At 48.8% G+C, this 24,309-nt stretch overlaps 1 protein-coding gene across 3 annotated transcripts in view; it reads left to right on the top strand.

Moving 5' to 3' along the window:
• The window catches only part of AMOTL1 (angiomotin like 1), a 49,632-nt gene extending 45,100 nt beyond the window's left edge, over window positions 1-4,532 (top strand). For all 3 annotated transcript variants that reach the window (XM_009282129.1, XM_009282115.1, XM_009282122.1), the window contains exon 12: window positions 1,497-4,532. In XM_009282129.1, the coding sequence (XP_009280404.1) occupies window positions 1,497-1,600 (104 nt within the window). In that variant the 3' untranslated portion in view covers window positions 1,601-4,532. The remainder of the gene's footprint in view (window positions 1-1,496) is intronic.
• The last annotated feature ends 19,777 nt before the right edge of the window (window positions 4,533-24,309 follow it).

Here is a 24,309-nt window from a genome sequence, read left to right as displayed (position 1 = left end):
GTGGAGAGCTACCGTGGATCAGATGACAAGTAGTAATTTGGTAAAGTGATGTAGACCTTTCACAAATGCCTGTTTATCTCTAGGGCTACAGCTAAAGAGGTACTTTGGTCTGTATCTCTTAAATGCCCGGCCCCACGGCCCCCGGGGACACGAGTGGCCGGTGAGAAACTGGGGGAGCTCTGCCAGATCCCCGCATCGGTGCGAAACGCCAGCATCCTCAGGGCTGTCAGTAGATCCCCAGAGGCACCCCAGTGTTGATGGAGGGGGGTGATGCCTTCACAATTTGTAAGGTGGTGGGAGGTTTCTTCAGGGAAACTAAAATCATAGGGAGGGAACTTTCCAAGGTTGCCCGGTCTGGCTTCGCAGAGCTTTGTGCTTGGCAGCTTCTGTAAAGCTTCACTTGCCTGCGGCAGGCAGAGTTTCCAACAAATGCAATTATTCATGCTGCCAAAGATAAAATTACAGTTTCACACCTTGAAAACACTCTGCACCTGCTCACATACTAAGACCCTTCTCTTTTTTTCAACTTAAAACATGGTTATTGAAAGCACCTTTTTCTCCCTAATTTTTAAAGGAAACCTGTGGGGAAATAGTAAGGAGAAAGTGGAGATTTGGGGGGGGGTAAAGAAATACAATTTTAATTATTTTTGAAAGGTGGAAACTGCTGGTTTGCAGCAAGGGAGACATTTATTTTACACACATTATTTTGAAAAAGCCAGTTTCCTACACATTCATCTTGTCTCAAAAGCAAGCCTTCCCTCTAAAAACATGCCATGTATCATTAATCGGGCCGAATATCACTGATTGCTTGAAAATCTGGATTACTGTGTTTTGGGAAATCCAGATTGGAATTTGTTTCCAGGTACTTTTAAAATAGTCTTTCAAGCTATTCCTGCTTATAAGAAATTAGAGTCCTCCTTCTCCCTGAATTTGACTTTCGAGAACTATGGTGGTGAAGATAAACACCTAACAACATCTATCATACATTGTGATAATTGGCCATGTACATTCTCTTATCCCATCCCACTGGCAAAGTAATACATTTTAGATTAAGCCACCTACCTGATTATTTGTGTACTGCCTTCGTAATGTTTTAAACTCCAAAATTTTGTACTTGATGCAGAATAGCAGCATACATGTGGAGAGCTACCGTGGATCAGATGACAAGTAGTAATTTGGTAAAGTGATGTAGACCTTTCACAAATGCCTGTTTATCTCTAGGGCTACAGCTAAAGAGGTACTTTGGTCTGTATCTCTTAAATACTGTCTTTACGCCTGCCCTTGGGGTCTGTGCACACCAACACACCTACTGTCATTGTGCAGGGAATTCAGCATGACATGTTCTTGGCCTCCTGATCAAATTTGGCTTTCAGTATGTAGGATGTACAGTTAAGATGTGCTCCACCACCACCCAAAAAAAAAGGGTTTATATTTGGTTTGAACAATTTGCTGTTCAATTTGAGCTGAAGACCAACTTTCCCTTCTTCTCATTGCAGAGAACTCAAGCCACGGGAAGCTGCCCGACAGCAAAGGCAGAGTGAGCAGCTTGCTCCACAAGCCTGAGTTTCCAGATACAGACATGATGGAAGTCCTCATCTGAGCAGAGGACGGCATCTCTGGGCTTTCGTGTGCGTACAGCCAGGTCCAAGATGGTCCTCGGTGTGCCAACCTTAAAAACTAACCCTGAGAGTTTGAAGAAAGATAGAGAAAGTTTGTGCCCGAAATGAAGCTTGAGTTGATAAGTTGACTTTGGACCAGGCGAGAAGTCAAGTGCGCTGAAGAGGAGCGATGAAATGAACATCTGGGATTTTCTGAGCAGAAAGGGGCGTTGAAAACAGAATGTGGCGTGAGAAGGGGATCGTTGAGGGAAAAGGAAACTGCATTTTCTGGTGTAAAGAGAAGGTAGTGAAGTTACAGAATGGGTGCAAACTGCCGCTCTGTTTTCCTGCCTCTCTGCAGCCGGGACAGGGAATGAAATCCTGGCTCTTTTGAGGCCAGAGGGAGTTTCTCAATAACCCAGGAGAAATTTGCATCTTTCTCAGTATCAATTCATTTCTCAAAAGTATTCACTGCTTAATTTCAGTGAATAATTGGTCCATAGATGTACACAGCAGGTTCTTCTAAGTATTTGTTTGAAGTGGTGTGGTGTGGTTTTCCTGGGCAGGCAGGTCAGGTGTCTCTTTCCTAGCTGGACAAGTGTTGCTCTTGGAGCTGGATTTACAGTGCAAATATTCATGTCTTGCAACCTCAGAGCTTGCTGAGACTCCTTTTTTTGGTAGGAGCAGTTGTTGGCTGGAATTCCCATGGAGGATGAAAGTAGAGGAGGGGAGGAGGACCCTGCTGAAGCAATCCCTTTTGTAAGGATGGGAAGGTTTCAGGAGGGAAAGTTGGGGGAGGATCCCGGTAGCTTCCCAAAGGGCTGTGCAGTGCAGAAGCTCATTCAGAGGGGGGTTGTGTGGGTGCATTTCCACTGGAGTTAATCTGGGCTTGCATGTGAGATCAGAAGATGCCTCTAACTGTGCAGTGGTTCATAGTAGTGGAAGAATCAGTGTGTTTGTGGTAAGAACAGGATTTTTCATTATTTTCAGTGCCTACAGCCAAATCCTACCTTCCTTGAGCATACAAACCTGCCGTTCAAGCTGACGTGGGACTGGGGATTAAAGGGTGTAGGATCAGGCCGGGAAGGGTTTAACTGCAAAGCAAAGCATGAGCATCATCTGTTTTCTGTGCTGAGGTGCAGTTTCTTTTCACCTTGTTTTAACCAGGGTGGAACATTTCTCATTTTCAGCTTAGTCCCTGATTTCTGTAAGAGGTGGCGACTGTCTTTGTAAGACAGCCAACTCACCAGCAGCATTAATCATGGCATACCATTTGCTTCATGCATTGCACATGCTGATAGGGAAATTTTCCTCTTGGAGGTATTTTTGTGTTGGCTTTGCGGTTCCTGAACCTTGTGGTGCACCGTAATGACATTAGGAAGAACTTGGCTTTGGGAAAATGGGTGATGGGATTTTATGTGAAGCTGCCTAGAGTGGAAAATTGATGGGTGCTGGAAGTAATCGTGTGCTCAGGGCTGGCTCAAGGTCACCCCTTCCTGTAGGTATCGGATCAGAGCCCTTGATTGTGAAAACACCAGGCACTTTAAACTCTGCTTTCACTGAAAGCTGAAGTCCTTGCAACCTCAACGCCTGCAGGGGCCAGAGCCCTGCGCTCAATACTGCCTGGCTGATACCTTTTTTTAAAAAACAAAATGGCTATGTTAAATCTATGCACTTATTTTTGCGTGTACATAGAATTAGACATACGTCGGTGTCGCCCTCTTTCTGATTTTTGCACTTCTTAAACCAAGTAGCGGTAGGTAGGTTGTGCGGGCAAGCGAACTGTGTGTTTTGAGTATTAGCAGCTTTGCATTGTGAAACCAAATGTTGTAAAACCCTTGGAAGATGTTACGCAGCTTAATATATGCCTTGTAAAATAATTTTATTTTTTTCTCTAAAGTTAATTTAAAGGTTGTAAGTGTTTGCATAAAAGCTGGGCCCGCGCGTGGCAGCAGCGCTGACCCACCTCCGTAGCCCTTCCTCGAGTGTCTGTGGTTGGAGCGGGGCAGGAGGAAGACAAAGCAAGGGAATACAAGTAAAATGGTGGTGAATATTTCATTTCATCGTTTTTCTCCAAGAAATAAGGATACCCAGGTGCTTGGAAGTCCCTAAGCATTTTATTACCGGCTGTACCATTTCTTTTGATGAAACTATTTAATAATTTGTGTACAGGCAGACAGCTAGGTGTCCAGCAGAAACAGTGTTGGATCAGCACGTGTGATGTGGCTTTCAGTTATGTTTGGTAGTGGTGTAGCTCAGCTTCTCCAAGTCAGCTAGAGTACAGCACTCCTCCTCCTCCTCGTGGAGACCACAGTTCCTCCAGTTTCTGGTATGTGGTAGGTGTGTTTACAGCCGATGCTGCACCAGATTCATGGTCACATATAGGAAACCATTTGTTAGAGACTACGGTGTAGGCAGCTCTCATTTGCTTTTGGAGTCATAGCTCAAATAAACTCAAAGGTTCATTCTCCTCAATTATGTTGAAGTCAAGAGATGTTAGTTTTCCTGGAGGGAAGGTCTGGAGGACCAGCAGGTCTCCCCCCAGCCCGAGCACTAGCAGGACTTGCGTGGAGCACTACTGCCATAAATCAGTCCCTCTCAGCAGAGCGGTGCAACTCCGTTTGTGCTGGTTTTCCCAGCTCTTTGAACTGTTTTGCGTTTTGGGAAACTGTGCTGTAGCCGTTCCAGGTGACGTTGGTAACTAGTTGTAAAATACTGTCATTTCTTATTGTCGTTGGTTGTATAGAGAAGTTGGTGTACAGTGTTGTACAGCTGGAGGGTTATTTGTACATAGGGGGGGAAATGAAGAACGTTATGTGTCACCCACAGCAAATATTGATATTGTTGGTCAGCCAAAGATTTCTTATTCTTTGCTGTTTAAACTTGTGCCTTAATATTGTATATAATAAATGTATAAACATGTTTCTTTTCTCACTTTTCCAGTGTGAATATATTCAGTCCCCAAGAAGAAAGGACTTTTTAAACAATTGTCTAAGCTTTGCACACAACGTGCTAAGACTAAGAAGTGATACCTCGGGGACTTTAAAGTTGCGTCTCCTCTGTTTTTCATAGCTGTTAATGAAAGGCCCCGCAGCAGGTGCTGTCAGTAGGTGTATATGGGCACAAAATCGGTGGGTCTGCAAAGCAGAGGATCAAACTGAGAGCTTTGACAAGCAAGAAGAGCAGGATTTTAGTGAGATCATCTTCACCTGAAGGAAATGGGGGTGGAAACTTAAGGAGACATTTTGGCGAAGATCTAAAGATCCTTTAGCCCTGCATTGCCGCTAAGCATAGCACTCCCATTGATTTTTTTTGTTTGTTTGTTTGTTTGTTTGTTCTTGAGGGTCTGGGGTTTCTTTATTTGACAGGTGTTGGACCAGTGTGAGTGAGACACCTAAATACCTTGTAGATATTCTTAAATTACTATAACGTCCTCAGTAAGGAGTAAAGATCAGATCCCGTTTCAAGCTGTTGCGTGGGCAAGGGGAGTGCTCCAGCCCGGTGGAAATACTGCTCGTATGTTTGCTTATGCAACTGAAATAAACTGGGGGAGGGGAGCAAAAGTTACCCAAGTGTCTGGCTTTGAGTAAGGGAGGTTTGCTCAGCAGGCTCTCACATGCTCTTGAAAGTGTCTGTTAGAGAATTCCTGAATGGGGTCCCAGGGAGCTGCAGGCATGAAAGGCATGAAAGCCACTAAGGGCATCTCTCCCCTGTGGGCTCTCCTCTGCCTGTCCCAACCTCCTCTCCCCAAATCCTCGCACACATTAAAAAACACAACCTGCCCTGGGCAGGAGTGTGTCAGCAAAGACCCAGGGGTTTTGCAGAAACTCGAGCAGCGGTTTGCTTCACCCACATCCTGGCACCTTGTGTTCCCTGTGCGAGCATGGGTCGGCCTGACCCATCTGATTGCTCCATCTTCAAGACATGGCAGCTGGAAGTATTTTTAGTGCTCTGGCTCTTTACCACCAACAACAAAAATTTGGTGATTGCTGAGATTATGGCTTTTCAGCTTTCTTCAAGTCAAGATTTGACAGTAGGATTTGGGGCTTAGCTTGGTTTTTCAAGGCCATGGGAGAAAAGAAATCAACAGAGGCAAAATCAGTATTAGGGTGGGGAAAGCCCCGTGGCCAGCTGTGTTCAGATATAACAAGGCGGGGTGTTATCCCATTTTTCAGTTGTGCCTTCACCACAGATGCTCCAGCCAAAAAACAAGAACATCACTGCAATGCTGTCTCCAAGTTAAGTACATTTTGCATGTTAACCTAGCGGGGGGGGGGGAACAACAGTACAAAGAAGCAAACTTCAGAGCCAATTTGTTTAAACATTAAAATCCCTGATTACTGCATGTTCCCAAAAGTAAGTACAGGACAGTGGTCTCTTTACTTAGAACACACAGGGAGAGAGCTCAGAAGAGCTAAAAATATTAACAAAATTGCCATTTAGAGGCATTCAAAAATCACGAGTCACGTCCCACCCAAAATGATGAGACCTTTTCAGGATTCACTTGGATTCAGTGTACTCTACAGCTGCAACATCTCTTCTGCTCTGGTTTGTTACCATATTCAGGGCTTTCTTTTCCCTGCATTGCAGGAACAAACGTACAAACAGCAGTGAGGTGCGTTCTTGGGGAAAAGCTGTGACTTCTCGCATCGTTAAATACCTCTTGGAGCTGGACTTAAGGCACGCTGCAGTGAAACATGCACAAAGTGCAGACATCCCTCGCCGGCAGGAAGGATGCTACCAGGTGTCCACTCGCCACTGGGATCCCCAGTCTGGGGTCTGGATGCAACCCAAGAAATCGGGCTGGATTTGAGCATCCTGCTGTGTCCCTGGACCACCCTTGGCCAGGTTTTTGGGTACCCTGCAGCAGATGAGCTTTTCGCCCAGAAAACACACAGTGCGGGGGTGGGAGAACCCTGGCGGGTCGGTGGTACCTGGTGGGGTCTGTGCTGGGCTGCCCTTCCCGGCCGTCAGCCTACAGTGATGGGGGCTTGAGAGACCGTCTGCACATGGACCTCAAGCCCCATCTTCTTAGAGGTCTGTAGCTCTTATTACAGAGGTCACGGTAATTTGGGAAATACTCCTCCTCGCCCCCATGGTGCAAGAGTGCTGTTCAAACGGCAGCCTGAGGGGAAAAGCAAAGCACAGGGATGTGCCCAAGGTTGGTGCTGAGCTGCCTCCTGTGCTGGCACTGCAATGGTGTGCTGGGCATAGACCCCCCTTCAATCCCAGTATTAAAACTGGTGGACCCAGTGGTCCCACAAGCCTGAAGGTAACACCACACACACACACACACACAGACATTCCCACAAGCCTGAAGGTAACACCACACACATACACACACACACAGACCAAAGCAAATGTCTCAGACCAGTGGGGAAAACAGGGTGCAATGTGCAGAAGTGCGATACCCGCCTGAAAGCCGGGTAAAACACGAGCAGCTGTCATCAACCCCGCCGTGATTAATGCTCATCCAGATCTTAAACTGCAGCTTCACAGCCTTGTAAAACCAACCAAGAGCGCCCAGCATTCCTGAGCTATAAAAGGCCCAGGAATTCATTGACTCGAGGTATGAAAGACCACAAGCTATTTTCTTTCATACCGACCACTTCAGCTTTAGATGAATAAAATATCAGCGCGCATATTTTCCAGAGTAACCCTGCGTGGCCCTGCTGCAGCCCAGGCCTCGATCCTTTGCCAGCGCCCTCCACTTTGACACAAAGTAGGGCAGCGATGAGAGATGAGACCCGGGTCCATATCGGCCCCCCATCTTGTGAGGGTCTGAGGACCCACGACAAAGCTCGGTGCTGGACAGGAGCTTGTGTTTTCCTGGGTACCGCTGGGAGAGGCAACAACAGAGCTAACAGCAAGCTAAAAGCTGGGGGACAGCTGTGCCACCACCTCTCCTAGGAGGTCATACCCACACCTGGCCACCGTGGTGGCTTTCCTGGCTGCTCGGTGGCCTCTTTGACTCCCCATTCACGGCCCCCTTGGTGCCCGCGTGCCCTGGGAGCGCTCTTGGGCCCCTGCAGAAGTGGGGTGGGCAGCTGGTGACCCTCCAGGCATGTGAAGCTTCTCATGGGACAGCTGGGCTTGGGGCGAGGACAGGGGACTGCAGAGGCAGCCAACATCCCCTTGGCAGTCCCTGGTTTGGGACTTGATCAACCTAGACAGGAGAAATCCTGCCGGGAGGGAGAAGGGTGTCACAGGGTGTGAGGAGATGGAGGTCCCAGTTATTCAGAGTATTTTTAAGAAGAGCCGTTCTGGTAGGCTCACTCTTCTAATCTCATTGCGATTTTGTGTGCAAAAAAAAATTGCTGCTCAGGTAATGAATTCCACCTGAATTTATAGCACACCCAGAAATGAGCAGGCCAAACACCAAATCCAGTGGTTTTCTGCTCTTATTGGAGGATTGGTGACCACCATGTCTTTACTCTGATGCTGTCTATGCCCCGAGCCCATCAAAGCAGCGGTGGGACCTGGTGACCCCACGGGGAACACTGAGCACCCGAACTGGCTGCCCTGGGACTGTCGAAGGAGCAGGATCAGGCCACCATCCAGGTGCAGACCCCGGCTGCGGGAAGCCTTCCTCTGCCTGCTGCTGGGCGAAGCAGGATGCAGGGATGGGGAACCCCCAGGGCCTGTGGGCCTGGCCACCTCTCACAGGGGCTAGAGAAGGGCCCATGGACAGGACACGCTCGCCCCACACCTGCAGGGAGCCCGTGTTGTGTTTGGCCCTGCTCAGGTTTGGGGCTGAAGCGGGTTAGAGAGCTGAAGCCACCACCTGCACAAACCCAGGTCTGGGGTGGGCATGATGCCCGGGGCAGCAGTAACCTGTCTGCTCCCTCAGTGGGGAGTGGGGTGAGCAGAGGGGGCTGCGGTGGGCTGTCCCCATCCATGCCCTGCTCCTCCACAGGGACACATCCTCATCCATGCTCTGCTTCTCTGCAGAGACACCTTTCCATTCATGCCCCTGCCCCTCTGCAGGGACACATCCCCACCCATGCCTTGTTTTCCTGCAAGGATACATCCCTATCCATGCCCTGTTTCCCTGCAAGGACACGTTCCCTCTCCATGTCCTGTTCCTCTGCAGGCCATGCCCTCGTCCCCCACCCTGCTTATCCGTGCTGCCGCTGCAGGCTGGCAGGCTCATCCTTGCAGCGCTCGTCCTCACCCTGCCTCTCTGCTCCATCCCTCTCACCCTGCTGCTTCCTACATCTTTTTCTGACTCAACCCTGCCAGAAACAGGCAGGGAAGCCCAGGCGTTCAGGCCCTTGTGTGCCACCATTTCCCCATGTTTCCCTGTTTAGTTTTAAGACCGAACAGCTCGGAGGAAGGGGCTGCCCTCATTTAGGTGTTTGTACAGCACCTTGCACAGTGGTACCATGTGTGCTGGCCCAAAAACACTGTCTCAAGCTGTAAATCATAATATTTGATTACTATTATTATTGTTTATTACTATTATTATTATCTGTGCACCAGCTCAGTGCACCTCTGCTTTTAAAATGAAATCGTTGTACAGGTTCCCCGAGCTGAAATCTGGCACAAAAGTAAGAGCCCTTTCATTTAGGTGTTAAATAATGCCTCACCCCCACCACAGGGCTTTTTTTAGATGGATGAGCCTTTATTTTCAGACGCCATGAGCTCCTTATCGTGTTACCCAGATGGCTGTGTGCGCGCTGGCTCTTCTCCTGCCCACGGGGCCCTGCAGCCTCACCCGACCCTGGCTGGAGCTGCACCACCAGCCTCCCTCGTCCCTGTCCCCATCCACCATCAACAGGTCCTCAGTGCCGTTCTCCAGAGGCCACGTGCCAACTTCTGGGCAAAGCCAGCCGGCAGCAAGGGGTCTGCCCGTGTGCTGGAGCAGCGCGGGAGCCGCTCCCCCCTGCTGCCCTGTCCTGCCAGCTCTTCCCTGGCACTTAAACTGGGAAGGCACCGGGATGGGGGTCATGGTCATTTTGTGTTTGTGCAGCATGCAGCATGGTCGGATTTTGGTGTGAAAGGTGTCTCCAGCCCGTAATGGTGACAATGATGTAATAGTAATATGGTAATAGTAGTAATAGTGATAGCAATAGCAATAGTAGAGGAAGAGGTAGAGGAGTAAGAATAAGAATAAGAATAGGAACAAGAAAATAAGAAAAACAGTACGAATAGGAATAAGAAATTCAGTTCATCACAGGGAACAAGAAAATGAATAAGAATAAGAGTAAGAATAAGAATAAGAATAAGAATAAGAATAAGAATAAAAGAATAAGAATAGGAATTGAAATAGGAACAAGAAAATAAGAAAAACAGTACGAATAGGAATAAGAAATTCAGTTCATCACAGGGAAAAAAGAAAACGAATAAGAATGAGAATGAGAACAAGAAATTTGTTCACCACAAGTGGCAAAAGAAGGGTTTGAAGGTGAAGAATTTGATTCCAGAGTGTGCTGCATGTCCATGCAAGGGGAAAATTGTCTGTTATCCCCCAGTGACCACTGGCTGTGTCCAGGCCAGCTCAAACTTAGGCCTTTCCAGCTAAAAATCTCAACCTGAGCACAGGGTTTGAGTCTGTATGGAGAAAATGGGATGATGCGCTCACAGGAACTGGGCTGCATTCGAAAACTCTTTATTTTATTACATAGCCTCTGGGCATGTAAGTCCTCCTTTCCTCACCATCCAGTCGACTGATTCTGACCCAAAACAGCTACGACAGGCTGGGTTCATTTCAGTTTTAGAGAGGAATTTCATATACCTCTTTAGAGCAAACACTTCCCAGCACTTGGCAGCCTTCACCCGGCACACGTCGGCTTTCTCCTTGGATCCTTCACCAGCGGCAAGATTTTTCCCACGTGAAAAATGCACTTGAAGTACTAAGTAGAACAGATTTTTTTCAGACACGGAGACTCACCCCCAGCTCACTGGGGAGAGAATGCTGTTTTGGGGCCTCCCCCAGGAGCAGCTCCGGCATCGCACTGCACCAGGCATCCATCAGTGGGACCTGCTCTGGGGTCCCGGAGCCCCTCGGCAGCGCTGTGTTATCATGTGCAAAAATCGTGACCCATGGCTAGTCCCTCTTGATCCCAGCAGAGGTGGCACAGAAAGGCACAGCAGCCCTGGAGTTGCTCAGGCACTGACCAGCAGCTGGGAATTCCCTCGGCAATCTCCTCCTCACCTCACCTCACCGGCTCCGTGTGTCCCCTGTGCCAGCCCGTGGGACTATCAGGGAAGCACCGCGGAGCTTCCACCCATCACCAAATGCATTTGTGGGGACTGCAGGCGTTCTCCCTTGTGCTGGTGAAACATCTCTGTCAGACCCTTCCAGTCCCTCTCTTCTAAACCTTTCCTTCCAGACCTACGAAACAAATAATTGTTCTCGGTCATATTAATGTTTGTTTGGGCCCCAAGTTAGTGGTGTGCCATATAGCTGTAAAGAGACGAAGAAAGAGCTGTTTGGGGAAAAGGTCAGAGAAATCAGCCCCGGTGCAGTGGAGGCAGAGCAAGTTCCTGCAGGTGTCAAGCCATGGGACAGAGATGGTCTAAGGACCTGATCTTACCTCCAGAAAGTCAACAGAAGAGAAGAAAAAGAGGACTCTTCTGTCATTTATTGAGCTTTGCAGTCATGGTGCTGAGAACCACTGGCAAGAGGTTGATAGCATGTAGAGTTCCTCCTAAATCACCAGCAGATACTAACTTGATGCAGCAGTGGAGTAGCTATTTGACATCCCATTTGTACCCAGGCCCCAAAGAATTCAACCTTCCATGACCTATAAGCCTCAAAGCTCCTAAAACATGCCTGTTCCTGCAGACTGGGGGGATTACAAAGCTTCACAAGATGAGAGCAATGGAGAGAAAAAGAGGCAAAAGAGGCAAAAGAGGTGGCCAGAAGACAAGTGGAGAGAGAAGCTAGATTGGAGTCATCCTTGGCCTTGAGATTGCGGATGGGGCCCAGGTTCCAACCAAGAACCTAAAGGCAATTCCAAGTGACACCTTTATTAGGGGTCTAAGGTAAAGCGGGGTCTAATGAGCTTAGATTTGACAGAGACTCCTGGTGAAGGAAAGGGAAAGTCAATAGAATAATTTTCAAAGGGCTTGACTTCTTTATATCAAGCAAACGAGCTGTTTCTCACGGCAGCTTCCAGGGTGAGTCTGCAGATCAGGCAAACAGTTGGGTCAGGCTGGGGAAGTGTGTGGGAACCAATGAGTGGGACATAGACTCAGCAGCAGGGATGGAGAGGAGTAAGCGGACCTCATAGTGGCTCTGCAGAAACACCGTCTAATGAGAGCATTAGCCTGGGAGAGAGGAATCACATCCTTCGGTGCTTTGGCTAGGAAGTATCTAGCAAGTGTCAGCAGTGATAGGAAGGAGACAGGAGCATCAAAAGGCCGTACAAGGGTAGTGCTGGCACTTTCCTCTAGATCATTAGGGTCAGATGTGGATATGGACAGGGATTTCTGTGCTGTTGTCATAGGGCTGATACTGTCAAGCATGGGAGTGGTGTCTTTAATGAAGACCTTAACTTCGCATCACACTGCTAGTAACGATGGGATGTGGCTACTCCTGGACACAAGTCTGGTTTCTTCACTGAAGTATCAGTAATCCAACAGGAGGGAAGACTTTTTTGCTTGGCTTTGAAGCAAAAGAAGAAAGAAGATGTCCTTAATGTCCTTAAGAAGTAAGGACATCATAAAGGAACTTGTCATAGAAAAGATCTCAGATTGAATGTCCTCATGGTATTTCAATTTAAATAAAAAAGGAGAAATTATCTTGCTGCTAACTTTTTCAGAAGGGGAATTTTGAGAAATAAAGGGAAGTAATCAGGGAAATCAACTGAAATTACAACAGTCTGGAATGCAATCCCAGGCAAGAAAGGAAACCTCTCAGGGGAAAGGCCAAAGCCTTAACTGGATGAAGAATTACTACAAAATGAATATTAGGAATAACCACAAGCCTGCAATGGGTGGAGAAAGGGATTAACCAGCAAAGAGAGGTTTATGTTAAAGGTCAGGCAGTGCAGGGGTAACGTGAGACTTGCCAAAAAGTCAAGTGGTGGTAGACCTTGCAAAGGAAATTAAAACAACTAGCAAAATGTTAGTGAGTCATAAATGAGAAAAGAAGAAAGAAATGTGGCTTCTGCATGGCCAGGGTGTGGCAGAGTCTAAAGATACTAAAATTATGTATGTCCCTCAGATGAGGTGGCTGTTCAGTGTCAGGCTTTGGGAAGAAAGAGGATGCTGAATCTCAGGTCAAACTGAAGATGGACAGACATCAGGATATGGAAACAACCACATCTAAAGAGGAAAGAAATCTCAAAGAACTGGGTGCATGCAAATGGGAGGAACTGGACCACCTCCATCCCAGAGTCAGGGAAGAAAGGGCCATGAAATTGCAAGTTTAGCAGCAAGTATTTGAAATTAATCTATGGCGTTTTAGAAGCGGTACTGGAAAATAGTAACTTAAGAAAGGCAAGAAAGATGCCCTGGGCAACTACAGCTCCGCTTGTCTACAGTAGGTCTGCCAAATTACATCCTTGCCAGAGAATTCTGCAGGCTTTCCTGAATAACTGATTTTCTAGGCAAAGGAGAGGCATTCAGTCATATCTCGCCTGACTTCAGCCCTTTTTGTTATGGTGTCCCATGTGAAATTATTAGTTAAAATGGGGATGACAATACCTGGTGGGAGGAAACTGAGATGGGTAGCAAATGGACTAAGGGAGATCCCAGTGCTCTGTCTCAGTAGGGGTTTTGTCATGCTGCAGGGAGATAACTCCTGGAGATCCTCAAAGATCAGTCTTAGGGATCATTTAGTATTTCTGGCAATGCCAGTGGCACAGAAATAATATGCTAATGAATTTGTGGTAACATAAACATGTAATAGTTTTCACCAAAAAAAAAAAAAAAGGATTTGCATGGTCTTTTTGGAGGAACAGAACAACCCTGTGGAGTGGAATAGTAGAAATGGGATGAAATTTAATAGGACTAAAAGCCTGAATTCATGGATAATGGCAATGTCCCCTAGCAGACAGGCGTGCATCTATATATCTATATATATCAGTTTCATGCTGAGCCATTGGCATGATGGTGCCCTGGAAAACCCAAGTACCCTCACAGGAGTATCAAGCATTTAACAGCAGCCTCCTGCTTTTGGAGGAGACAGGCACGAAGAGGGGGAAACACGGCACATCCATGTTCAAGGGAAAATGAGTCTAAACTGGGACAGGTCCCGAGCTGAGTGAAGCAATGCAGAGCACGCCAAAATAGAGGAGAAAGCGGTGGCTCGGCGTTTCCAGCTTGCAGGACAAGGGCTGGATGGATGCTCTTGCCTTCTATCAGAGTATGACTGAGGAAGGTTGGAGAGATGCTGAACTACCAGAAGGCCCTTGGGACGGGGCCCTGCAGCTGTGGTTTTATTTCCTTCGGCATCTCATTTCCCACCCCAGCCTGCTCTGGGAGGGTTGGAAAGTAATCTCCTTCAGGGGTGGATCTGTCCCCATCAGCAAGCATCTGCATGTCCCACAGTTTATTCTGCCATCTGTATGTTACGTAGCAGGAACCAAAGCCCAGAGATGCTGAATGACTTCTTCCAAGTCGTGCATGAAATGAGAGATCGCAAGGGCTTGAAGCATTCCCCCAGCTACCACCTTGCACCATACCAGCACCCAAGGCTTCTACTGCACTTCTCATGTGGCTGAGCTGCCCAAGCTGTCGTGGTGACACTGGGGGATGCACCATGCTTGGACCATGCAGTGCTCAGCTCAGCCCAGGGAAGTCCTGGTAACAGGAGCTGCCTCCCTGATGCTGCTGCCCGCTATGAAGCCCTTGGAGAAGCTGTCAGGAGCATCCCCTGCTGCTCCAACCAGGACTTCATTTAAGTGTCTCTTTTCATCTCATTTCTAGTAGGAAGTGTCAGGAGGAACCTTTGGGATTTGCTGCTCTTAGAGAAAACACCATGGGAGCTCATTTTCTCCCAGTGTTTCCAGCTGTAAATACCCTGGCTCCCTCCTGGGACCATCCCGGCCAGGACATCTCCAGGCTTGAGAGGGGACCTGGCAGTGAATAACCGAGCACGGATCCACAGTGGGGAACCGGCACGATGGAAACCAGCCCCAAATGGATGGAAACCACCAAAAGGCTGTTTAAATGGAATTGCTTTTTCCTCCCTACCTTGAAGCGAGAATGTGTTGAACAACCACAACTCAGGGACCAGGGTGTCCATTTCCATCTTCCCTGGGTGGACACCGCTACAGCAGTTGGTGGGTCCTGGGGTGGTGGAGCAGTTGATGGTGTCCCAAAGATTTGGGTACTTTTCCAGACTCCTTCTAGAAGGCTCTGAGGGGATTTGGGCAAAATGTGCTGAAAACCAGAAATCCCAGGAAAGTTGTGGATTGGTGCAATGACTGCTGACCCCACCTGGGAAGCCTGAGCCTGCCAAGCGTTCAGGAGGGGAGAGGAAAAAACACGTGTGAGCCACATCCTTCTTTTTAGGATGAGTAACCTCAGCCTCAGAGAGCAAAGTAAATTGCTTAAAGGTCAACAGTCAACAGGAAAATGATCAAAAATGAAAGCTTACGAGGCCAAAGTCCACCGCCCAATCAATGGGCACCCTTCTTCAAAAAATAACTTCTTCTGAAACAAATTATTAATTGTTAATTATTATTTGCCAACTCACCGTGGCCTGGATGCATAGCCCACAAGAAGGCACCACCCTCACCACACACCTGAAGCACTGAGCCACAGGCTTTGAAAAGCTCCCTGAAACACAAAATAGCAATGAAAACCGAGAGTATAGTGAAATAACTCAAACAGGGTCACCCAGAAACCAAGGCATCCAAAGCCATGAGTCACTTCTGCACAGCTCAGCCCATCCGAAGACACTTTCTGCCAAAAACCTCTGACTTGCGCATTGTGCAGCAGTGGTTGTGAGCGGGAACCTCGCTGAGCAGCACCGTCCCCTGAGACCGGCAGCACATCACACAGCCTGAGCATCGGTGACGCGCTGCACTGTCCAACTGCCCCGGACACACTGACACATATGTATTTTTTCCAGGAAAAAGGATTCCCTACTGATGCTGCAGGCCTCTCCCCACCAGATCCCTGCCAAGAAAAGCAGTTGTTTAAGCAAGAGGAGAGAAAGCAGATCTGCTGTGATCTCAGTCCCTTTGCCCCAGACTGCTGCGTCCTGAGGATTGCAGAGGTGCCGTCTGGGTGATGCTGCTTTTGAATTGCATACTGCTGCATCCCTAACCAAAAATAGTTGCTGCAAGGCCCCCAAAGCTATAAATAATAGTGGTAGTAGTAATAGCAATAGCAATAATAATAATAATGATAATAATATCAACCATTCTTACATTCTTACATATCCACCAGCAAACCTTTTTGTTGCAGCTCGCTTATTTTCAACCAGGAGATGTTGCTATAGGCAACATGGCAATGGGATCTGCTGTCTGGCAGAGCAGAATTGAAAAGGGAGTTGCAAATGTGTCATGATATGTAATATTTCCACAGCAAAAATCCACCCAAGGATCACTGAGCGCTTCCCCAAGGAAAAGGGACCTACCTCTGCAGCACCCTAAAGAGGCAGCTGCCTGCCATCCCCAGGGAGGGAGGTGCTCAGAGCGAGACCCTTAAATCCCTGTTGTCCCCTGGAAGGTGCAAAATTGGTCCTGGCTCCTGCCAGCACACCTACACGCCTTGGGGCAGCCAGCAAGGCTGGAAGCAAGCCCACCACTTAAGTGGATTTACTTGCTGTCCTTGAGACCAGCCCAAAGCACCTCCCCGTCTCACCGGGGAGCTGGAGTGGGGATCAGCCCTTTAGCTTGTCTCAGGCTGTGGATAAATCACAAACCTTTTATTTTTCATCCACAGAGCCATAAAAATAATCCTTGAAGAGGAGTGGGTGGACTCTGGAGGGGTTCCGCGTTTAGGACTCTCCTTTTCACTCTCAGCAATGTCACCCCTTGGTGTCCCCCAGCCACTGCACGCCAGGCGCAGCCTGGGGGACCTCGTCCCACTGAGACCTCCATGCCAGATACAGGAGGTACCTCTGCACTGAAGGAGCAGGCAGGTACCTAACCACCAGCTGGGTGCAAATGCTAAAACAGCCCCACCTGGGACGTTACACCCCCCCAAAAAAAGCAGGCAAGAGGGCAAGCTCAAATGCTGGACCCCCAGTTGCCCACAGTGCAATATTATTTGCCCGTTAGCCCTCTCCAGTGTGGCGAGCTCCAGCCTGCTCTGCCAAGAGTGAAACCACAGCCCAGCTCCGGGCACGCTCCAGGGGCAGTGTCAAAAGGCACAGGGCCAGATCGACATAGCCTGGCTCCTTCTGCCCTGCACGCTCCTCCCAGCAGACTCCATCCTCTCAAAGAACCACGTGTGCTTGTGAGCCACCACCCGGACACCCAGCGCTCCTCAGCCTTGTGCTAGGAAAACCCTAGACCAGCACATCCCTCACTTTATGGTGGAAACTTGAATAAAAATGAAAAAAAACACCAGTCAAACTAATGATAATGCCTGTGAGCCCCAGGAGCGCTGAGGAGGAGAGCTGGTCCACGCGCTAAGTGGTGGGGATGTGGCTGTACGGGGGGAGCACCCCCAGGAGCAGGAGCATCCACAGCACCTGTCCCCCTCCTGCTGGCTCACACGGCCATCCCCCCGCATCCCAGACACACGTCTTCACCTGGCACAGCCACCGGGGATGAGTCGTGTCCTGCTAAGCTGGACTGGCAGGATCCATCCATCCCATAGTACTGGTCCAGCCTTACCGTCTTGGTCGGGAAATACGGTGGGAAGCAAGTGCTGAATGTTACCTGGGCGGCGCACGCTCAAGACACATCTCCCCAGGTCCAGGAACACCAGCACATACTGGCATTTGCCTGAGCTACTAAAATGGTCCAACGAAGCATGGTCTGGAGGAGCAGGAGGTGGGGACTGTAGCAGGGCCAGTGCAAAGCGAGTGGCCACAGGGGCTGCAGGAGGTGAGGGAGGTTGGGGGTTTGGGAGAAGTCAAGCCCCCAGCCCACACAGGGGGCACCGAGGGAAGAGGAGGAGTAAGATGCAGGAGAAGCAGCGCTGTGGAGCCTTTGGTTGAACAGTGGCAAGCCGTTAGTTTACCACCTCGTAAGCGCGAGAGGGCTTTCTTGCTCACTTGCCGCTGTGACGCTGCTAATGACTTTTGCTAAACATTTTTCGATGCTCTAAATGCACAAGGTGATTCTGGAAACACGGTGCCAAAAATAGGGGTGGTGGATGCTCCCGAAGTCAGCAAAGACTGAGTCAGGGTCCTCAGGGTTGGACGCGGACGTGGAGTATGGCCACTGCTGCATGAGATTGTGCCTTTCCATCGGTGATGCTGAGCCGGTGTCCCAGCATGGGGGAAGAGAGGCCACAGAGCTGGGACGGAGCTGTCCCCTGTGGGCAGGGAGAGACTTTGGCGGGGGATGGGGTCTGAGGGGGGAGAGAGCTGCCTCTGGCAGAAACGTGGTGATTGCTGGGTGAGATGCCAGGGCTGCCAGGAGTTCCTTCAGCTCTGAAAACAGCTCATTGTTTCCTGAAGCCAACAAAGCAAATCTTCCCTCCCGTTTAGCTGGCCCGGGGGGTGGGGGGCGTGTGTGTGTGTGTGTGTGTGTGTGTGCTCGGCTGCAGAGCGTGATCAAAGGGAAGCGGGGAGAGGAAATGAGTCTGGAAAAGAGTAGTTCTTCCGCACGGGGAGGTAACGGGAAGGCTTTGCACTGGGCATGGGCTAGTGCAATGGGGCAATGGTTGTCCTGCTCGAGCAATGGTTGCCTTGCTCGCTGCCCCTCCAGCCCTCAGCCACCCCAGGGCTGAGAAGAGTACTAGAACTGGTCAGTCTTCTATAAATAACAGCTTTTGCACTTTTCTTCTGGTTTTCCAAAGAAAGAGGATTCTATTCCTGGAAAAGATACTGACTTAATAGAAGTGACCTTCATGTAAAACACAACTTCTGTGTAAACAAAGATTATTCTAAATATTATTAGTCTGTGTTACCATGACCCAACATTTTTCATAAATGCCAGCCAGCAGTTTCGCTTTTTGTCTCCTGGAGATGGGTTTTCTTTGACCCTTCTGAATCAGTGAGTTGAAATGTTTTACTTGACTCAATGTTTTATTTTCCCTCAAACTTTTAAAATAGTTGGAGGCACATGGAAAGGGAGCAGGGTGTTGTAGCCTTGCCTCAGTTGCTTTTGAGCCATTTGCTCAATCATTTTAAAAGGAAAACACAAGCAAAAGATACTGTTTAAACAAGGCACAGAAAAATCTGATGCTGCCCTTCGCTGTTAATGAGAGTTGTCCCCTGCCAGATAAACACTGCTCGTCAGAGAAGAGACAAAAATGCAGCATGTAAATTGAGCAGGGACAAGAAAACATATAGTTTATATTAAAGTAGCTTGTTTTCATTTCTTTCTCTTGGGATCTCTGGCCTTGCCTTGACCCATCGTGCTATGTCTTACAGCCTGTAATGTGGAAGAGCCCCTGGGCTGGAACAACAAAGAGGCCATTGCAAGAGATATCCCTGATGGGCAAGCGAGGTTGTTTTGTCTTCACTGTGATCTCTGCATCGTACAGGGGTAGCATTAAAGGACTGCAAAGATGCAGCCGAGTGAGCCCGAGGCTTGGCTTTGGGATCTGAATGCTTCAAAGCAAGGAAAAAAAATGTTGGGATGTTTTCATGAGCATTGGGCTCCTTCCATGTGCCTGGTATCGAGGAGAAGGGGCAACCCTGTGTTTTCACACAGGCTTTCGCCCTCGCAGCTGCCTCCCAGTGAGTCCCGCTCATGGTGGGAGCCTTGTGGGGAACAGCTTTTGGCTAATGGAAACCCAGTGGATAGCCCTGGGTGAAAATGCTTTGAGAAGAAACAAGGTATTGGCACAATGATGAACACATGGACTTGGGGGAATTCAAACACCGCAGCTCGAAACTTGTTAAAATGTCATACATAAGTGGGCAGGAGAAAATAAATGAGAGGGCTTCAAAGCAGCTTCCTGAAAATGAGTTTTCCTGATGGGTGGGTAGCCAGGGTCTGCAGGGCTGGTTGCAGTGTGCTGGGTTTCCCCGCCACCACTGTTACCATACCACAGCTTCGGCACGTGGCCCCCAGGGAATGGCATTGTCCCTTGTGGTAGAGGGTGTCCTGGAAAGCAGCTTGGTCAGCCTCCCCTCTCGATGCTGAAGTGATGCCTCAAAGGGCTCAGGGGGGAGGAGCACAGCTGCACTTTCTCTTCTCCTTCCACATCCCCCTTTTCAGGTGTTGTCTTCAGCTCTCCAGCCCTGTGAGAGCCGCTTAGCTCCCCTAAAAGAAACTCAGTGAAGCAGAGGAGAGCATAGGTGGCATGTTTGAGGGGGGCTCTCCTCCTTCCCCACAGGTGCAGTATTTGAAACTCTCATTCTGCACCCAAATCACAACCGCTGCCCCTTTTTCTGCCTCCAAGAACAACTGCAAAGAGGTTTTTCAGAGCTGTGAGTGCTTTCCATCACTCTCTAGTACCACTGTACTGGTAGCCAGGGAGAGAGAGTGAAAGCAACCCATGCAGACCTGCAGAGCCACCCCAGCCCACAGCAACTCCCTGTCCAGCACGCTCTAACGCCTGTACATCAGTTATCACAAGGTCTGAACATTTGATCTGACTCAGTCAACATCACTGCAATCAAACCATACCTGTTTTGCAGGCTTACCGGCATGGAGGGGTACCCTCTCTTGCTCCTCAGGCAGAGCAAACACCTGCCAACCAGCAAGACCCCCAAGCTCCCCTTTCTGCTCTACCAGACAAAACCACCACAATCCCTTCACAACACAGCCATCACACAGTCCTTGCTTTTGAGAGCAACTGAGAAGTTTTATCATTAGCCTCAACACTTTTTCAGAGACAGAAGGAGCTGATTTCAGCTTCTCTGGCCATTTACCCTTTGGGAAAAGCTAGCTCTTGGGACTGGACTTTAGTGCTGTGTTAACATCAACCTCCGAGGAGGTCTGAAGCCAACAGTGCTGCCCTACCAATGCCAACAAGCACCCAGCAGTTCCCAGAGTCTCTGTTAGGACCAGGCCCACATTGTATAGGTATTTCTCCCTCCAAAGCTTAAGCTCATATGGTAAAGCAGCTACCTTGTCCTGCCTGATGCCCGCTCATGTACGCCAGCGATGCACTCATGCTCCCCAGGAGCTACAAGGGCCCTGGCCAGGGACGTGTCCCAGACTCCATTTGTGAGTGCTCCTCGCGATGGAAAGGAGAACACGTAAAATTGCACATAGCGTTCACCGGGATGAGTGAGGCGGTGCTTACAAGTGTTTTAGAGGTCTGGATTAGATTTCAGCATAATCTTGATAAACGAGGAAGTTTCCACCCTAGTCAACCTGCAGAGAGCCTTAAAAGACAACTACGATACTGGAGAGGCTCAGCCAAAGGCAGAAACTCCAGCAGAGAATGAGCAGCAGGAGCCCATGTCGGGGCTGCGGTTACAGGGCAGCACGGGGTAGTGGCAACTGAACCACCATGCAAGAAGGCAGCCATCACCCTGAGTCACATCTGAGACACACTGCTCCACTGCACTGGTGCTCTGCTTGGCAGCAGCTCCATGGACAAGTCCAGGACCTCAAACTGTGAGAGTTTCACATTTCCTCCTCATTCCCCCCCTCCAACTGTGCCTGCCATCACAGCGGTGTGCAAGCACTGAGGGCAAAGGATACATCTACTACAGGAGATGACAGGTATGAGCTGGAGCCACCATTCCTCATGCATCCGTCATGTTCAGTTTATGGGCATTAATTGTCACAGCAAAGCTCTCTCTAGCCATGGTGTCCAATGTCAATTCATGTTGTCTTGCACAAGGCAGCACCTGCAGATATCAAGTCTTTCCCAGTTCCCAGCTCACAACAAAAAGGAAGAGGAAGCTTGGGAGTATCTTCATACTTTCTGAGCCCCCTGGATATCGTTTTAAAATTACCAGCTATACTCTGTCCTACTGAATGCTGGATTAAAAAAAAAAAAATTCCACTGCCTTGCCTTTCTTTAAAATTTAGGCATTACAGAGGAAAGGAGAGAATTGAAAGCCAGGGGTAGAAAACAAGCCCTGGGACTCACTCCTTTGCTGGCAAAAGTTGGCTTAGCTGAAGACCCAGTGCTGGTCCCACCACGTCCTTCACACCCCTACCGTGCTGTCCCCACATCTCTGTTTCTGCTGCATTGGCAAAGAAAACTTGCGGGGAGTTTTCAACTTGCTGACAAATCTCTTTCCTTAGGAAGAGCAGCTGCTGGGTTAGTCCCATAATGATGCCCTTCAGCATCAACCCGTCTCTCTAGAGCCCAGCTGCCACCCCTGATTTGCAGCTGGTGCTCTCAGACTCTCAGTTATTCCCTGTCCCTGTGGCTGCCGGGGGCGGCTTATCCCACCATACTCCCTGCACTCAGCAGGAAAAGACGTGGCTGACTCCTAGGATTCCAGGATATTCCAAAAGAGTCTTTGGTTTATTGTTATTTCCACTTAGAAAACACATTTTGCTAAAAAAAGAATTCCAAGTATTTAGAAACATCTTGGTCTTGCTCTCCCATTTACAGCAGCGAGGACCAAGAATAACTCCACCACAGCCAGCGGTGTAATGCTGGGATAAAATCAGAGCCATGCCAGTCACAGGATTAAAGTCTCAGAGCACTGGTTTTCAAGCATCCCGGGACAGAAATTAGATCTTCAAAAGCTCCCACCTTCCTTTCAGATGCTTCTTAACTGACCTCAATTTCAGACGTTGCTCAGCATTTTCCCGCAGATGTTGAGTGCTTTGGAAAACCTGTTGACAGGCCCCTGAACTGCTTGTCAAAAGACCAACGATCTGTGCTGAGACTCTGCAACTCATCCTTTGTGGCAGCTGAAACAAGTTCTGCTGAGCTGTTGAGAGCAGACAAATGAGTCCATCTGGTCCTAGTTAGTGAGTTGTCACCTCTTCGGCTAAGGCACGTTATAGGAGTGGGAAGAGCTTCTCTCTGTCTATGTTACTCTGCTCATCTTTCCTGCTCATCCATCACGCTCCTTCCAACCTCCTGATTTCTTCCCTTTACTTCTTTTCAACATTTTATTTTTTTTTTTTCTTTAACTTTCTGCATCTGCTAGTTCTGCACTGTGTCCATCTCCAGTTGAGCGCGGTCCAAACGCCCTCCAGGTCTTCTGTCAAGTCTCTCCTTGCATTCCCTTGTACCAAGGCGCCTCGTGGCATCTCTCCATTTTCTTGCAACACGCTCGCCCCAGTTCTCAGATTTGATATTCTTGGCAAGGAGTAACTACCGGGGAAAAATGGATTAAATTAAGTAACAAACCCACTCCAAACCAACAAACGCCGAAGAGGAGCCAGCCAGCTAGGCTGCAGCAGTATGAAAAGGAAAGGCTTTATCCATAAACGCTCCCATCTTCAATCAGCAGTTGCTAGTAGCCTGCTATTAAAAGGAAGAGTAAAATTAAAAATATGTTTCTGAGACAGATCACTGCTAACTGACCAAAATTGTTGCCTTTGACAATGCGTAATTTTAACAAAATCTTAATGCCAAAGGCCCTAACTGCCCATTCTCAGTCTAGATCCAGCCACGCTCTCGTGCTCTGCAGCTACGGCTGAGCTAATGGGCAGCTCAGCAGACAAATATATGTCCCAAGCTCTGTCCTCCTGCAGGAGTCTGACCTGGAAAGCAGAAGTCCAGATGGGCTAGTGCCACCCCAGGCATGTCCCAGAGGGTGGCTGCATCCCTCCACTGCGACCACTGCCACCACTGCCCACCGCAGAAGTGCAGCGCAGCCGCTGCCTACACCAACACGCACCTTTCTGTACCACAGACTACATTTGCTTCATTTCACTTCAGAGCTCCACCCAGACCGGCAGAAGACATCGCTGCCGAGGTCCTGCCGCAGGACCACAGGAGGCCAATAGCCTCCAGACCGAGGGACCCACAGGTGCATAAGCCATGAACTTACTCAAGGGACCAATGCTGAGCACTTCTCCCTCTATCCCCTGCCTCGAGTAATATTAATTCAGACCTCCTGCATCTGTGTTGTGACCACCGAGGCTGTCAGATGCTCTAAGGTGGGTCCTTGCCTTGTTCCCCACGGTTCAGCACTGCAGGGGTAAAGGTGCACCCCCTTCAGCAGGAATGGAGCCAGACAGAGCTGGGATGCCAGCACCCTGCTCTCTGCTCGGATCCAGGGTTTGGACTGGAAGGGTTTACATGCCTGAGCCGCTCCTGCAAATTCACACAAACTGCAGCAGAGGCAAAAATTGAACCTTGCTTTCCTCACGTCTTAGAGTAGGGCTGAAATCATTGCTTCACCCCTTAGCTTCATGCCTGACTCCACAAATATAACAAGTTCTGCAGCATAAGTCCATCGAGGGGAATGAAAACCAGGCCACCATCCTCGGTTAGTGGCTAGAAATAGACTCCGGGAGTCCTCATTACCATCCCCTGCTCTAACGCCTACATAGCACCATCTTGCTTTTATTCTTTATTGGAACAAATGGCAGAAAGGGGTATTACATAAAGGAGGACTTTAATTTGCTTTTTTTTTTTTATTCTTTGGCTCTAGAATTTTCTAAAATTATTCCTTCTCTCACTGTCTGCATTGAAAGAGAGAATATACATTTTTAAGAAGCCAGTGTTTGAAAAGCAAGCATAAATTAAAGGAGGAGATGGGCATAAACCAGCTATAGATTTCAACATCTATCAATAATTTCTAAAGCTC

This window comes from Aptenodytes forsteri, unplaced genomic scaffold (genome assembly GCF_000699145.1).
Source record: "Aptenodytes forsteri isolate BGI_AS27 unplaced genomic scaffold, ASM69914v1 Scaffold75, whole genome shotgun sequence".
Lineage (NCBI taxonomy): Eukaryota > Metazoa > Chordata > Aves > Sphenisciformes > Spheniscidae > Aptenodytes > Aptenodytes forsteri.
This window is presented reverse-complemented; position numbering and strand designations above follow the sequence as displayed.